This window comes from Dipodomys merriami, unplaced genomic scaffold (genome assembly GCF_024711535.1).
Source record: "Dipodomys merriami isolate MVZ:Mamm:240054 unplaced genomic scaffold, mDipMer1.0.p SCAF_534, whole genome shotgun sequence".
In the NCBI taxonomy this organism is placed as follows: Eukaryota; Metazoa; Chordata; class Mammalia; order Rodentia; family Heteromyidae; genus Dipodomys; species Dipodomys merriami.
The window spans coordinates 694,629-711,844 of NW_027206107.1; the positions used below are offsets into that span (position 1 = coordinate 694,629).

Sequence of the window (17,216 nt, forward strand, 5' to 3'; positions counted from 1 at the left end):
CCTGAGGCCCTGGGTTCAATTCCTCAGCACCACATAAGCAAAACGAAAAAAGCCAGAAGTGGCGCTGTGGCTCAAGTGGTAGAGCTAGCCTTGAGCTAGCTCTTGAGCTGAAGAGCTGAGGGACAGTGCCTAGGCCCAGAGATCAGGCCCCACAACCGGACCCAAAAAAAAAAAAAAAAAAAAAAAAACTTGTTATTCTTGGGCGGGGGGGGGGGGGGGGGTGGTAGAGTGCTTGCTTTGCATGCAAGAGGCCCTGGGTTCAATTCCTCAGCACCACATAAGCAGAAAAAGCTGGAAGTGGCACTGTGGCTCAGGTGGTAGAGTGCTACCTTTGAGCTGAAGAGCTGAGGGACAGTGCCCAGGCCCAGAATTCAGACCCCATGACTGACCAAAAAAACAAAAAACAAAAAACTTGTTATTCTTGGCTATATTCTGCTGGGCTCCTGGAACAGAGAGATCGAGGCTGGCCTGCTGTACCTGTGGTGAAGGCCGAGGCCTCTGGGTGCGGATGAGACACGTGCCCAGTGGAGGCAGTGGAGCCACACAGAGCCATGGCCAGTACAGTAGTAGCAGTTGAGCTGACCATTGTTGCTGCAGGATTTTCAGGCCCTTATGTTTTGCAAGCCATGAAGCATATGGAGTCTCAAGTAAACAAGTTTTTCAAAGCCTACCAAAATTTGCCTTCAGTGGTGGCTATTACAGAGGTGGATTTGAACCCAAAATGACAAAACAGGAAGCAGCAATAATCCTAGGTGTAAACCCTCCTGCCAAGAAAGGAAAGATAAGAGATGTTCATCGACGAATTATGCTCTTAATCACCCAGACAAAGGAGGATCTCCTTACACAGCAGCTGGAATCAATGAAGCTAAAGATTTACTAGAAGGTCAAGCTAAAAAATGAAGTAAATAGCCAGGCGCCGGTGGCTGACACCTGTAATCCTAGCTGCTCAGAAGGCTGAGATCTGAGGATCGTGGTTCAAAGCCAGCCCGGGCAAGAAAATCCTTGAAACTCTTATCTCCAATAAACCACCAGAAAACCAGAAGTGGTACTGTAGCTCAAGTGGTAGAATGCTAGCCTTGAGCTGAAGAGCTGAGGGACAGTGCTCAGGCCCAGAGTTCAAGCCCCATGACTGACCAAAAAAAAAATGAAGTAAATGTATGATGAATTTTAAGTTCATACAAACTTATGAGTATCAACTTTTTATGATAAAATGCCTCAAATATAAAGTTTAACAAAAGGCCAGGTGCTAGGGCTCACACCTGTAATCCTAGCTACTCAGGAGGCTGATATCTGAGGATTGCAGTTCAAAGCCACCCGGGGCAGGAAAGTCCATGACACTCTTATCTCCAGTAAGCCACCAGAAAACCAGGAGTGGTGCTGTGGCTCAAGTGGTAGAGTGCTAGCCTTGAGCTGAAGAGCTGAGGGACAGCGCCCAGGCCCAGTGTTCAAGCCCCACGACCCACCCAAAAAAAAAAAATTTTTTTTTAATTTAATTAAAAAAAAAAACTTGTGGGGCTGGGAAGGTGGCTCAGTGGTAGAGCACTTGCTTTGCATGCCTGAGGCCCTGAGTTCGATTCCTCAGCACCACATAAGCAAAAAAATAACTGGAAGTGGCACTGTGGCTCAAGTGGTAGAGCTCTAGCCTTGAGCTGAAGAGCTGAGGGACAGCGCCCAGGCCCAGAGTTCAGGCCCACAACCAGACCCAAAAACAACAAAAAGAAAACAAAACTTGTTATTCTTCTGCCTCTACCTCCCATGTGCTAGGATTACAAGTGTATATACCACCATGCTGGACTAGACCTTTTTTTTTTGGGGGGGGGGTCTGGTAGTGGGGCCTAAACTCTGGGCCTGGTTGCTGTCCCTCAGCTCTTCAGCTCAAGGCTAGCACTCTACCACTAGCACTCTACCACTTGAGCCACAGAGCCACTTCCGGCTTTTTTTTTTTTTTTTTTGCTTATGTGGTGCTGAGGAATCGAACCCAGGGCCTCATGCATGCAAGGCAAGTGCTCTACCACTGAGCCACCTTCCCAGCCCCCTTTTTTTTTTGTCAGTTGTGGAGCTTGAACTTTGGGCCTGGGCACTGTCCCAGAGTCTTCAGATCAAGGCTAGCGCTCTACCACTTGAGCCACAGCACCCACTGCTTCTGGCTTTTTCTGTGTATGTGGTGCTGAGGAATCGAACCCAGGGCCTCATGCATGTGAGGCAAGCACTCTACCACTGAACCACCTTCCCAGCCCTACGCCTTATTTTTGATAGGGCTAAAAAAGTACCAAATTAAAGGGTTTGGAGAATACACAAATAACCAAATAGAAGAAAATCTTAATAAGAAAGAAGTGTATCAGAGAAAAGGACTTATCTTGCCTTCTAGTTGGACCCATTTGTGTTTAGACTCTTACCTCCAACTAACTAGCAAAATCCAAAAGTAGAGGTGTAGCTTAAGTAGGAGAGCACCAGCCTTGAGTGAAAAAGCCAAGCAGGAGCTCTGAAGTCCTGAATTTAAGCCCCAATACTAACACAAAAAAGAAAGTATGATTGAGCATTGGGCAGGGCTCAGAGGCAATAGGGACCAGATGCTTATAACTTGTCTCCAGTGTAAAGATTGACTTCTAGTCTACACTGTCCCTCAGCTCCAGCAGAGGGCACTGCGGGACAGTATCAGCAAGCACAAAGATGCTGATTCTGGCAGTGCATGAATTGAAACCCACAACTCCAGGGCCAACCAACAGGGCAAAGCACCTGACATCATAGCCATTGCAATCTGTTTGAACACTGACTTACTCATGAGAAGATATTTGTGTGTTTATTAGTTCCCCAGGCCAGAACTGGGAACTCCTGACCATGAGATCATTCCATTCTTTCCACACATCTCTTGCCTAGGTCCTGTTTGGCAAAGGTGTTCTGTATGCTTAGAAACAGAGTCACGGCACACTTCTGCAGCCTCCTGTGTCTGTTGATTTAGCAGGGCAGGTTTTTTCAGTCCACACTGATCTGCAGTGTTTACCCCATGGCTTTAGTGTAGTTTGGATGCTATAATAAGCCTGAGGAGGGAGGAGGTTCTCCTTGTGATGTTGGAGGGCCTTTGCTGTGCATTCTTAGTGTGGTACCATATCTGGCTCAGAGCCAGGCCTCACCAGGTAGCCAGCAGCACTTGGTGGCTAGAAATGTACACCAGTGTCAGGAGGAGGGCGTTGGAGCAAAGGGGCTCTCAGGAATGGTGGGGTGAAAATAGGAACAACCACTTAGAAAACTAATTGGCAGATTAGTATGGTTGGTGATTTAGCAATCTCTCTTTGTTGTTTTTTTTTTTTGGTCCAGTCATGGGGCCTGAACTCTGGGCCTGGACGCTGTCCCTCAGCTCTTCAGCTCAAGGTTAGCGCTCTACCACTTGAGCCACAGCGCCACTTCCAGCTTTTTTCTTTTTTTGCTTATGTGGTGCTGGGGAATTGAACCCAGGGCCTCAGGCATGCAAGGCAAGCGCTCTACCACTGAGCCACCTTCCCAGCCCGCAATCTCTCAACTAGGTATAAACCCCAAAGGAAGTGTGTCCATGTGCACCAAGAGGTGCATCTGTAGATCTTTCCAACAAGAGCAGCTGGCAAGTGCTAGAAACAGTTGTATACAACCATAGAAAGAGTTAAATTCACCAAGGTGAAAGAACAGGCCATCTCTAACTAGCATCGTCAAACCTCTTAAGCACAGCATTATAAATTGGGCCTGGCACTGGTAACTCATGGTAGCTACCAGCTCAATCCTAGCTACTTAGGAGACTGGGATCGAAGATTGCAGTTTGAAGCCAGCCCTAGCAGAAAAGTCCCCATAAGACTCTATCTCCAATAAACCACTCAAAAACCAGAAGTGTCACTGTGGCTTAAGTGGTAGAGTGCTAGCCTTGAGCTCAAAGAGGCTCAGAGACAGGGCCCCAGGCCTTGAGTTTAAGCTCCACAACCAGTGAGAGAGAGAGAGAGAGAGAGAGAGAGAGAGAGAGAGAGAGAGAGAGAGAGAGAGAGAGAGAGAGAGATTGGTTGAGCATGGTGGTACACACCTGTAATTCTAGTACTCTAAGAGGCTGAAGAAGGAGTAGTGTGTTTGAAACCAGCCTGGTTTTAAGACTCTGTCTTTGAGGGGGAAAATGCTTTGGAGATGTTCGGCCTGTGTTAGAATCCTGTTCAGCCATTTGTCTGCTATGGTGGCCCTGGATAAAATACTTATCATCTTGGAGCTTCAGTTCCTTCATCTGTAAAGCAGATCTGAACCCTCCTGAAGATACCTATATACAGAATGAGGTTCCAGGTTGCTACAAAACCTAGAACCCAGGGAAATCAACCATAGTTCATAAATAGGACTTGTCAGGAAGTATACCAGTAAGGACTGTCTTTGGCTGAAAAGTAACAAGAGACCTACCTAGCTCTAGCCATACTATTTGCATACTCCATCACTCCACCCACAAACCCCCAGGACAGGGTCATTGTTTGTCTCTTTTACGAAGAACAGAAAGGGCACCTTGGAGGTAAGAACCAATGTGCCACAGTGAAACCAATGGAGGATATCCTTAAAGAGAAGAACACAAAGGTGCAATGCCTATGTGCATCTGATCATACAAAATAATATTTATTGAAATGAACTCCAGGAAATGGAAACAAAAGGTTTTTTCTTTGTTGTTGTTGTTGTTTCTTTTGTTTGTTCATTTACCTGTCTTTGGGAGGGTAAAGGGGAGGCACGGAAATGGAGGGACAAAGTACTCACTAGACACTGTTGAAAATGAACTATACAGCTTGTGGGTAGGGATAAAAAACTGGGAGAGAGCAAGGGAATGGGTGACATTGTCCAAAAGAAATGTACTCATTACCTGACTTATATATCTGTAACCCCTCTGTAGATCACCTTTATATTAACAGTGTTTTAACTTATACCTTTTTTTTGGGGGGGGGGGCGGTTGTGAGGCCTGAACTCTGAGCCTGGGTGCTGTCCCTGAGCTCTTCAGCTCAAGGCTAGTGCTCTACCACTTGAGCCACAGCGCCACTTCGGACTTTTTCTGCTTATGTGGTACTGTGGAATCAGACCCAGGGCCTCATGCATGCAAGGCATGCACTGTACCACTGGGCCAACTTCACAGTCCTATATTAACAATCTTTAAAATTTAAAAACCAGTGTGCACTCACTGCACTGTCACTGGGCCCATTTTTGAGTCACAGAATAAGAAGTACAGACTCAAGAGGTCTGAGGTCACCTGGTTGGGATCACCAAAAGGAGGCAACAGGTTTCAGTCCTGCCTCAGCCCCAGAGTAGTCTGCCCTCAGAGCGTCTAACATCACTCCTGTGCTCAAAGCCCTGAGAGCCCCTAACCCTACTCTCTCTTGAGCAGCTCATCACCCTGCGAGGCTCCATCCTCGAGGATGCCACACCCACAGCCACCAAGCATGGCACTGGACGGGGCCTGCCCCTGAAGGATGCACTAGAGTATGTAATCCCCGAGCTCAACATCCACTGCCTCCGACTGGCCCTCAACACTCCCAAGGTGACAGAGCAGCTGCTGAAGCTCGATGAGCAGGGGGTGAGTAGGGGCTTAGGGTATAGGGCTGTTGGGTAACTGTTGTATCAGTCCTTGTCACTGAATTTATTTTTGGCAGGTTAATCAGTTTCAGCAGCAGGAAAGAGCCATTGTCCACTTCTAAAGGGACTAAAAGCACTATTTTCAGAGCGAAACAGCCTCGGAATGAGATGGCCACCAGGGTTTCCTGCACATGCCATGTGTATACAGGGAGAGAGGCATCTTTCCTCTCTGCCTCTGCACACTAGCTGTGGGCTTCTCCAGCCCCCAGTGTAGCTGTTGGACTTAACAACCATATGCAGACTCCACCTAGCTGAATCTTAGGGCCTCAGAGCTGCTGATTGGTCTCCACTGAAATATGGCATCTATCCCTATTATTGGGGGGGTCACCCCCTCACCCCCTAAGTAACAGCCATAGCCCCAATCCCTCCAGGTATTGCTTTGCAGAACCTTGGCAGTGCATGTCCACTTCCTGTGGGGAGCCAGAGCTACTGGCTCTGCCTCAAGAACCACGTTGCTAGCTGTCCTCTACCTGCTGAACAGAGTGGGCACCTAATTGTGCCTTGGAGGGAGGAGAGACAGACAGGACATGCTCATTGCAAAGGCAAGGCAGACCATGGTATAAGTTCTAAGTGGTCTCATAGCATTTGGGTTCAGTACCTCAGAACTCTCTGCCCTGTCCTCTCAGACCTCCCTGCCAGCCAGACCCACACAGCCCTCTTGCCTTCACAGCTGTGCCGCAAGCACAAGGTGGGCATCCTGTACTGCAAGGCTGGCCAGAGCTCTGAGGAGGAGATGTACAACAACGAGGAGGCTGGTCCTGCCTTCGAGGAGTTCCTTGACCTTTTGGGCGAGAAGGTCTGCCTGAAGGGCTTCACCAAGTATGCTGCCCAGCTGGACATCAAGAGTAAGTGAAGGGCTTGTCAGCCCAGTTCCTGAAAGGTGGAGATCTGGAGGAGTGTAGTCCAGGGCCAACCCAGACAAATAGACCCTATCCAAAAAGCAAAGCAAAAAAGGGCTAAGAGTGTGACTTGAGTGGTAAAGCACCTGCCTAATAAGTGCAAAGTCCTGTTTTTCTAAACCCAGCATAAAAACAACAACAACAACAAAAGAAGGGGCAACTTAGCAGGAAGCCATCACCATATACCCACCCAACAGGCAAAAGTGAAAAGGCCTGATGCTGCTGAGGGGAAATGTGGACCAGGGGGAACTCTTGGGTGCCATTGTTGGGAAGGAAGCCATTGGGGAAAACATCATAGCATGTGTCAGGAAAGTATGAGAATAGCCTCCTGCAGGACAGCAGTTGTGCTGCTACACCTTATACCAGGGGTGTAGCCTATATGATAGCCACAGATACCTGTGGAGTGTGCTGTAGATGTTCATGCAGGGGAGACATGCGTGCTTCTTTGTGCCTGGAGCCTTTTGTGCCACATTGTTTGTACAATTCACCCGTGTTGCAACCATGCCTCACTCCTCCTGGCAGGGTATTTTCCCACAGCTTGGTATATCAGCGTGTGCTTGTCCACCCTTTGGCTAAAGGTGAGAAGATTCTCATACCCACATCCCAGGGATATGTGATTTCTCTAGACTATGTCCTAGGATGACAGCTCTGGGTTACCAATTAAGCCTATCTTCAGGTTTTCCAAAATGTTTGCATCAATTTGTTACACACCTAGTCAGCCATATAGAGTGTTCTTGTTTCTCCACATCCTCACCAACCATGGGTACTATTAAGACTTTTTTAGTTTCTGTCAATGTAGTATGCATGTAATGGGAGGTAAAATTACTTCTTGTATTGAAGTGTGGATTTAAGTTTAAAGGGAAAAAAAAAATAAAGCTAGCCAGATGGTATGTGGGATATGGCAGAAGCCCAGAGGCTCTGGAGCTGCAGTCCTAACTTGTGCTTCTGTCCCAGCTGACTCCACGGGGACTCACTCCCTCTACACAACGTACCAGGATTATGAGATCATGTTCCACGTCTCCACTCTGCTCCCGTACACCCCCAACAACAGGCAGCAGGTCAGTGGTCTCCAGCTGGCCCACACTTAGGCCCAGGACCTTCTCTACTTACCATCCTGCTCCAGTGGCTGTTTTCTGCCCATTCACCCAGTCCTGATACTGATATGTAGATCTAATGGAGGTCCTTGGTCTTGGAGAACCTTGATACCATGGCTATGCCATGAAGGAGCTAGAGACTGAGGGATGAAGATAGATGGGGAAATGATGATATCTGAGACCAGTTCATCTTTGGCTACTATGTTAGCCTCTAGCTACTCAAATACCTTCATCACTGTTCCTATGGAAAAGAAGAGTGAATTAGTCTCCATAAAAGTTTGACCACAGGGGCTGGGAAGGTGGCTCAGTGGTAGAGCGCTTGCCTTGCATGCCTGAGGCCCTGGGTTCCATTCCTCAGCACCACATAAAGAAAAAGCCGGAAGTGGCAGTGTGGCTCAAGTGGTAGAGCGTTGGCCTTGAGCTGAAGAGCTGAGGGACAGCATCCAGGCCCAGAGTTCAGGCCCCAGGACCGGACCCAAAAAAAAAAAAGTTTGACCATAAACTCAAACCAAACTGACATAAGACAAAAATGGAATTCATTGGGTTCTATCTCTCCAGTGCTCTGGGAGAGGGTTGGCTTTAGGTATGGCTCAGGTGATCTTACGAATCCTCTCAAGTTCTCACCTCTGCCTTTCTTTGTAGTGGCTTTATTCACAGTGTTGCAGGATTCACAGTGTTGCAGGAGCAACAAGGGCTGGTGTGGGAAGTTACATAGGCCACATCAGAGGCAGTGGGCCTCTGCATTGGGGAGGCCTCTGAAGCCATGCCAGAGACTTTGACTTTGTGTCTGCGGAGAGGGTTTCCAGAAGGTCTCTGGGCAAGGAGAAATAGGACTTGACTCATGTTCACAGATTCTCTCCCTATTCTGATGTCCATTTACCAGTTACTGAGGAAGAGGCACATAGGAAACGACATTGTGACGATCATCTTCCAGGAGCCTGGTGCGCTGCCCTTCACCCCCAAGAACATCCGCTCGCACTTTCAGCATGTCTTCATCATCGTCCGAGCCCACAACCCCTGCACTGAGAACGTCTGCTATAGGTACAACCAGTCCATCCTACACACGCCTACTGGCCCCCACAAGAGCTGCTCCCAGCACTCCAGCTAGGCCTGTCACATGTCCCACACTGCCTCAGAGAGTGTTCCAACCACCACAGCACAGGACTCCCTAACTCTGATAAGGAAGCCTTTGGGAATTGTGTTGGTATGGGGGATTCTGTAAGTGACAGGAAACCCACTTCAGTCTGCCTGTGCACAAAAGCAGATGTGTACATCAGCTCTTCAGGAGGAGGCTCGGAGGCACAGCTGGGCGTGCTCCACATTCCCTAATGGTGCCTCATTTTCTGGCAGCTCTTGCTTAACATTTAAGCAGCTACACATCCAGCAACAGAGAGAGAGAGAGCGCGCGCTCTCCTAGTTGAAAAAAAGGCCCCAATGGAGGCAGTCCAGTGGTTGCCAGGGCTTACCCCCACTACATGGACAGAGGGGAGAGGGGCCCAGGGTAATGGCCTTGAGGAAATCCAGGCGTAGAATGACCAGACAAGAGCCATCTGTGGAGGTAGAGTTAAGAGTTTTAGTTCACAAATGACAAGTAGCAGATCTTGAACCTGCTATGTATTCTCTGAAATGCTCCCCAGATTAAATGGCCATCCCCAGAGGACAAAGGGAAATCCCCCAGGGAGTAAGAGCAGGATACAGCTGTATCCTCAGCCATACCCACTTAGCACTCAGGCCCAGATCATCAACTTGTCCCTGTAGACTGGGAAATGGGCTAGGATGCACTGTTTTCTATCTTTCGAAGATAGTTTTTGAAACTGAAAAAGATAGAAGAGTGAAAAAGAATGTCTCTCCAGTCCCTAGATACTCTCACAGATGCAGCCATGGTGGCTGTTTCTGTGTGTCCTGAGTCCTGGGCCAATATGTGGACACACCTCCTCCACCTTAATACATTTGTGCCACTGTGCACACTGTCCCACATCTTATTAATAACTGTAGAACATTCCATTGTGAGGATATGTGATAATCTGTGCCCTCCACTGATGGGCATTGGGGCTGTTTCTGCATTCATTGCACACGACCAAGCATGCGGCTGTAGGATCAATTCCCACAGCAGAAGTGCTGGGTCAAAGGTAGGTGCCTTTGTGCACTGCTAATGTTGGTAGAAGTACTAGGTGTCGGAGAGAAGAGGGGTCTTCCAACATGCAGCCCATGCTTATGAGCAGCACTGCTGGACACATTGCCCAGTGGCTTCTGGGGCTGGCACATTGTGACATCTACAGGCACATCCAAGGCCTCACTTTCTCCCAGCCCATCCATTCCTGGACATAGGGCAGTAGTTACAGAATGCTGGCTGCTTGCACGGGATGGATGGCAGAGATTAAAGGTACAACTATTCCTTGGCAGCTGACAGCCCTGGTAAGGGAGAATGGGAATTGTTGCACACCATGGAAGAGAAGGCAGTACCTGTGTCACAGATGAGGAGTTGAGTTAGCCTTCTCCCATCCTTGCTGTTTGCTCCATTTCCCTCCTAACTGGCACTCCTAGCAGCCATTTCTCCAAAACCTGCCTCTGCTTGGTCTTGGGGATGACCGTCTTTCTGATGCACAAACTTTTTCTGTTTTTTTTTTTTTTTTTTGGTTTTTTTTGCGGGGGTCCGGTCGTGGGGCCTGAACTCTGGGCCTGGGTGCTGTCCCTCAGCTCTTCAACTCAAGGCTAGCGCTCTACCACTTGAGCCACAGTACCACTTCCGGCTTTTTTCTTTTTGCTTATGTGGTGCTGAGGAATTGAACCCAGGGCCTCAGGCATGCAAGGCAAGCACTCTACCACTGAGCCACCTTCCCAACCCCCTTTTTCTGTTTTTTTTTAATAATTTAATATGAGAGAGTTTTATTGCCAGGTGTATTATAGGAAGGCATGCCCAGAGGCAAGATAATTAGGAGTTCCAAGCTAGCTGGAACTACATAGGGATCCCCTATCTCAAAAAAAAACTTTAAAAGAAAAGGAAAAAAAAAGATATATTATGTAATACTTTAAATACTTTGAAAAGTACAGAAAATAATGTAACAGACACCCATGTGCCCACCACCAGATGTTAACATTTTGCCTTACTTGCTTCAGCTTTCTTTCTTTTCTTTATTTCTAAAGAAAGAAATGTCAGTGATACAACCAGAGCTGCCCCTCACCCATTCTCTGAGCAGACCCAACTGAGTGCTGGGCCCCACTGCACCCAGGCTGGTTTAATCCTCTGCCCTCCTCCTCCTGCACCCAGTGAATTTCTGATTGTTCTTCAAGACTGAACAAGACAAGTTTCTGGCACATTCCATAAGCTCTTGCCAAACATACTTCTACCACAGTTCTTACCACCCCACCATCCATACCATTTGCTAGTGTGGCCTTGCCTCCCTAGCCAGGCGCATGGAGTCATATTTGCCTTCCCTTATCTATTGTGGGAGAGTGGTGGGCACATAGTGAGCCCTGAAATGCCTGACTCGCGCCAGGCATTTCATTATAGTGTTACACCTCTAATCCTAGCTACTCAGGAGGCTGAGATCTGAGGATCATGGTTCAGAGCCAAGCCTGGACAGGGAAGTCTGTGAAACTTGTCTCCAGTCAACCACCAAAAAGCCAGAAGTAGAGCAGTGGCTCAAGTGGAACTCCAGCCTCAAACAAGTCAGGCAAATCCAAAAAAACACATTTTATTTGTGTTGCCTGAAGTATTGTTTTATCTGTGGACTCTTTTTTTTTTTTTTTTTAAAGACAGAGTCTGACTAGTCCAGGCTTACCTTGAATTCACTATATAGCTAGGCTAGCATTGGACTTGTGACCCTTCTGTCTACCTTCTGAATGCTGGGAAGGTAGGTATGCCACTCCAGGTTTAACCCAGTCTATTCATTGAAAAACTTTCCTTGTGGAGGAGGAGCAATAGGAGCTCTCAGTACTCACAGGCTGAGGTTTCCATAGAGGACAAATAAAATATATCAGCACCTGAAGGATGTGGCTTGTTCTTTACACCAACTTACACACATGCAGGGTAAGCATTCTGAAAGCTATCTTCCCCTGACCTTGACTGAATACCCTAGAAATGGTCTGCCCAGGGGCTGGGAAGGTGGCTCAGTGGTAGAGCGCTTGCCTTGCATGCATGAGGTCCTGGGTTCGATTCCTCAGCACCACATAAGCAGAAAAAAAAACCAGAAGTGGCGCTGTGGCTCAAGTGGTAGAGCACTAGCCTTGAGCAGAAGAGTTCAGGGGTAGTGCCCAGGCTCAGAGTTCAGCCCCACAATCGGGGGGGCGGTGGGAAGAGGGGATGGTCTGCCCAAAGACCAATCACTTGTGGGGGGGGGGGGGGAACTCCTACTTTTGATCTGACCTTTTTTTTTGAAGATCTTAGTGCTTTTCTTTCCATGTCTTAATAACTTCTTCCTTCTCAGCATGGCGGTGACCCGATCCAAAGATGCTCCTCCTTTTGGCCCCCCTATTCCCAATGGAACCACATTCCGCAAATCTGATGTCTTCAGAGACTTTTTGCTAGCCAAGGTGATTAACGCTGAGAATGCTGCACACAAGTCTGACAAGTTCCACACCATGGCCACCAGGACCCGCCAGGAGTACCTCAAAGACCTGGCTGAAAACTGTGTCTCCAACACCCCCATCGACTCCTCTGGCAAGTTCAACCTCATCTCCCTGACCTCCAAGAAGAAGGAGAAGACAAAAGCCCGGGCAGGCGCTGAGCAACACAGTGCAGGGGCCATCGCTTGGCGGGTAGCAGCTCAGGACTATGCCCAGGGGGTAGAAATTGACTGCATTTTGGGAATTTCCAATGAGTTTGTGGTGCTCCTGGACCTACGCACCAAGGAAGTAGTGTTCAACTGCTACTGTGGGGATGTCATTGGCTGGACCCCAGACTCCTCAACACTGAAAATCTTTTATGGCCGAGGGGACCACATCTTCCTACAGGCCGCAGAGGGCTCTGTGGAGGACATAAGGGAAATTGTCCAAAGACTAAAGGTAAGAGGGAAGGCTCAGCAGTGGTGTACCAGTTCCCGTGGTTGGCAGTGGCCTCTGAAAATACATTCCTCCATTCAGTCAGTCTGGGACAAGTCAGCCTTAAGAAAGTCAGAATTGTCCCACTGTAGGTATGGTGAGGCCTACTTCCAGGAGAAGGTGTAGGCCAGAGAGCTATGGCTTTCCATGCCTTCACCTCAAAAGGACAGAAGACATGCTTATTGATCCTAGAGTTGATAGGAAATACAAGTTTAAACTTAGGTTAAAAATGTAAGTGGTAGCCAGGCACTAGTGGCTCACATCTGTAATCTTAGCTGCTCAGGAGGCTGAGATCTGAGGCTCATGGATCAAAGCCAGCCTGGCAGGAAAGGCTGTGAGACTCTTATCTCCAATAAACAACTCAGAAAACTGGAAGTGGCGCTTTGGCTCAAGTAGTAGAATGCTAGCCTTGAGCTGAAGAGCCTAGGGACAGCTCCCCGGCCCAGAATTCAAGCCCCACTATCAACAACAACAAAAAAAAATGTAAGTGGTAAACCAGGCACCAATGGCACATGCCTATAATCTTGACTACTTAGGAAGCTGAGATCTGAGGATCACAGCTCAAAGCCAGCAAAGGCAAGAAAGTAAATGGGATTTTTATCTTCAATGAACCACCAGAAAGCCAGAAGTAGAGCTGTGGCTTAAGTGGTAGAGCACCACCCTTGAACACAAAAGCTCAGGGACAGCACCCAGGCACTGAGTTCAAGCTACAGGACTAGCATACACAAAAAAGCTCACTGGTAGTTGGGCATGGTGGCTCATGTAATCCTCAGCTATTTGGGAAGATAAGGAGGATTGTGGTTCCAAGCCAATCTAGACAAAAAAATTTGTGTATCACATCTCAACAGGAAAAGCTGGGCATGGTGGTATACACTGTCATCTCGTCTATATCAGAAAACATAAAAGGGAGGATTGCATTCTAGGCCTGCTTAGGCAAAAAGCAATAGCCCATCTCTAGAACAATAAGAACAAAAAGTTAAAGGTGTGAGCCGGGCGCTGGTGGTTCACAACTGTAATCCTAGCTACTCAGGAGGCTGAGATCTGAGGATCAAGGTTCAAAGCCAGCTCAAGCAGGCAAGGCCGTGAGACTTATCTCCAGTAAACCACCAGAAAACTGGAAGTGGCGCTGTAGCTCAAGTGGTAGAGTGTTAGCCTTGAGCCGAAGAGCTGAGGGACAGCGCCCAGGCCCAGAGTTCAAGTCCCACTACCAACAACAAAAAAGAAAGGTTTGGGAAGGTGGCTCAGTGGTAGAGCACTTGCCTTGCATGCCTGAGGCCCTGGGTTCGATTCCTCAGCACCACATAAGAAAAAAGAAAAAAGTCAGAAGTGGCACTGTGGCTCAAGTGGTAGAGCGCTAGCCTTGAGCTGAAGAGCTGAGGGACAGCGCCCAGGCCCAGAGTTCAGGCCCTACGACCAGACCCCAAAAAAAAAAAAAAGTTAAAGGTGTGACTCAAGCAGTAGAGTACCTGCTTAGCAAACCCTGAGTTCAAACCACAGTACTGCCCCCCCAAAAAAAAAAAGAACCCTGAAAAAAAGAAACCTAGGACTGGGGATGTCAGTCACATGTCATGCAAGCTGCTGCTCCTTCCGTCCTGTCAGGTCTTCTGTCTCTTAGAGGCCAAGTCCATCCTTCCTATATCAGAAGGTCAGAAGCCTCAGCATCAGACTAGGCTCCTCTTGCTCTGGTACCCACAGCCCATCTACCAACTTCACCTCCCTAGGCAGCCTCAGCTGCTGCTTCTCCTCCTGATGCCTCCACCCTAGTAGAAGCTGCCCTTCTCTCTCTCAGATTTTTGCCAGAGCCTTCTGCTGTGGTATTCCCCACATGGGACTCAGTGATCTGATCCCCTACCTCCTGTGCTCCACACAGAGTCTTCACCACAACTCTCATTTCTTGAGCGGGGACCATGCCAGGTCCTGTGCCAGGTTTCATGGTTTACCCACATCCTGTCAGTCCTACTCTGTCCCATGCCCACCCCCGTGCCTACTGTTAGCACAGTCCTTTCAGAGCTCTTTGCAATAGCTATCCCCCATCCCCAGTCTCAGTACCTCCAAGCTTACTGAGGAACCCCATAGTGACATGGGCCATCCCCTGTGAAGCCCAGGCCATCTTTAACCCTATAACATCCTGCATGTGCGCCATCCACATCCTGCTGTGGACCCTGAACGTCCCCCAAGCAACCACATCCCTTCATCTGTTAGTCATATAGCCCACGGATCAGCGATGTTTGGATACAATGATCACCCTAACAGCCCAGGCCTGCCTTCATGGGACTGCCATCCCAGGTAGACATCAAGACAAGCGGTAAATGCCAAGAGGTTAAAAAGGAAGGTGTTGAGCAGCTGTGGGTGAAACTCAGTGACAGAGCATACACTTAGCATGTACAAGGCCCTGGTGCCACCTCCAATAACACCATCAACAACAAAAAAGGGTGTTGAGAATGTCAGGAGAACCTCCTGTAGAGAACTAAATTAGGTAAGGACAGGTTCAATCCACGGCCAAGCTAAAGCCTCAGACATAGATAGCCAAGCTTAACAGAGTTTACCATGAATCTGGCTTCTGACAAAAACGGAGGAGTCTGACTTTCTTAAGCCCACATTCACTAGTAGGGTGATAGGTGCCCCCTTCAGATGGAACTCAAAATACACCATTTGGCTCTAACACCCACAGTTCACATCCCTGCTGACATTGTTCCCAAGCTTGTGGGAGGGCCACGCTGAGATGAGTAAGAGTTATCCTAATGAAGAAAGAGGGAGCCTTGTTTATAAAGAAAGAAGTACAGCTAAGTGCTGGTGGCTCACACCTCTAATCCTGAGACAGATCTCAGGATCACAGTTCGAAGCCAGCCCAATCAGGAAACCCTGTGAAGCCCTTATCTCCAGTTAATTACCAAAAAGCCAAAAAGTGGAGCTATAGCTCATGTGGTAGAGAGATAACCTTGAGAAAGACGCTCGAGGACTGGCACCAGGAGCAGGAGGGGGGGGAGCTATACATGCATCGTAATGAGCAAAGTGCACATAAGTGGGATCAGCATTGAATGGGCCTAGCCTAGTGCCTGACACACATCAGCATCAGCCCCACAGAATGTGCTTGGGCAGGGTGGCAGCAGGAGGGAGCACATTTTCTGTCCAGAATCCAGGAGCCTGAGCTGGGACCAGGTGATGCTCGCCCCCTATGGCCTTCTGGCACCACCTAGGACAGACGGGAGTCAGCAAGGGTTTAATCTCAGGCATCCTGATAAGGACACTCCAGAGGTGGTAACCAAACAGCTGAGCCTCCCTCCTGCCTGTTACCCTCAGGTGATGACCAATGGCTGGGAGACAGTGGACATGACCCTTCGGCGGAATGGGCTGGGGCAGCTGGGCTTCCATGTGAAGTACGACGGGACGGTGGCTGAGGTGGAGGACTATGGGTTTGCCTGGCAGGCTGGCCTCCGGCAAGGTAGCCGACTGGTGGAGATCTGCAAGGTGGCTGTGGTCACACTGACACATGACCAGATGATTGACCTGCTGCGCACCTCTGTTACTGTAAAGGTGGTCATCATCCCACCTTTCGAGGATGGTACACCTCGAAGGTAAGGGCATTGGCCTGAGTGGTGGAAAGCTCAGAGCTTTGGTGGCCTGGCCACCAAAGGCTGTAGTACAAGGGACTAGATGACTGGGCAGGGGAAATGGTGATGGTGATGGCATAAGAGTGGACACCTGTGTGCAGCTTCCCGCTCTAAGCTCTTCATATGTGCACTATTACATATCACCTCCACAGTATCCCCTTGAGCCCAGCCTTGGGTCTTCCCAGCAGAGCCAGTACATGTGCCAGCTAGGTCTGAAGGGAGGAGTCATGGACTGCTCTATATCTATTTCAAGGCTCTGGATCTTGTAGCTTTTTTTTTTTTAAACCACTCTGCAAAGTAGGTCACCTGCTCCTCTTCCAACAGCCTTTGAGATTCTCTAGAACAAGACAGAGACTGTGTCCTTTGATTCAGAGGGCATCTGCCTTTCCTGCCTAAGTACTGCTCTGGGGGGCCAGGCTGATGCTTAGGGGTACTGGCCAACTGGAGGCCTGGGCCAGAAAGGGGAGGGGCTAGGAGGAAGGGAGATGAGAAACAGGTCTGGCTGTCACAACCCCTGTATTGGGCCCTGTCCTAGAACTCTGAGCTGCTAAGTTTCAGGCTCTAATTTAAAGGTTACCTTTAAATAGGCCATCATGGCTCAGATTTGGCCAGCAAAACCTAGCCCAGTATAGACAAGGCCCCTCCTTGGCATCAGGCCTATGTTCTGGTTGCTTGGAGCCTCCCTAGTAATGAAGTTCTTCCTAGGGGGTGGCCGGAGACCTATGACATGAACACCTCGGAGTCCAAGGCTGAGCCAGAAAGCACCACTCCTGGGGGCCGGCCCCCCTATCGCAGCAATGCACCCTGGCAGTGGAGTGGGCCTGCATCCCACAACTCCCTGCCAGCCTCCAAGTGGGCCACCCCAGCCACTCCTGGTCATGCCCAGTCCCTGAGTCGGCTCCCGAAGCAAACTTCCATGGTCCCCTTCCGGGAGTCGCAGCCACTGCACAACAAAAGGTAAG

General features: G+C 49.0%; 1 protein-coding gene and 1 pseudogene across 6 annotated transcripts in view; both read left to right on the forward strand.

Moving 5' to 3' along the window:
* Positions 1-17,216, forward strand: part of LOC138811552 (signal-induced proliferation-associated 1-like protein 3) — a 159,468-nt gene that overhangs the window by 106,017 nt on the left and 36,235 nt on the right. For all 6 annotated transcript variants that reach the window (XM_069999320.1, XM_069999315.1, XM_069999314.1 and 3 more), the window contains 7 exons: positions 5,363-5,551; positions 6,281-6,455; positions 7,464-7,567; positions 8,487-8,644; positions 12,031-12,607; positions 15,944-16,218; positions 16,960-17,211. In XM_069999320.1, the coding sequence (XP_069855421.1) occupies positions 5,363-5,551; positions 6,281-6,455; positions 7,464-7,567; positions 8,487-8,644; positions 12,031-12,607; positions 15,944-16,218; positions 16,960-17,211 (1,730 nt within the window). The remainder of the gene's footprint in view (positions 1-5,362; positions 5,552-6,280; positions 6,456-7,463; positions 7,568-8,486; positions 8,645-12,030; positions 12,608-15,943; positions 16,219-16,959; positions 17,212-17,216) is intronic.
* On the forward strand, positions 552-951 carry LOC138811558 (mitochondrial import inner membrane translocase subunit TIM14 pseudogene; annotated as a pseudogene).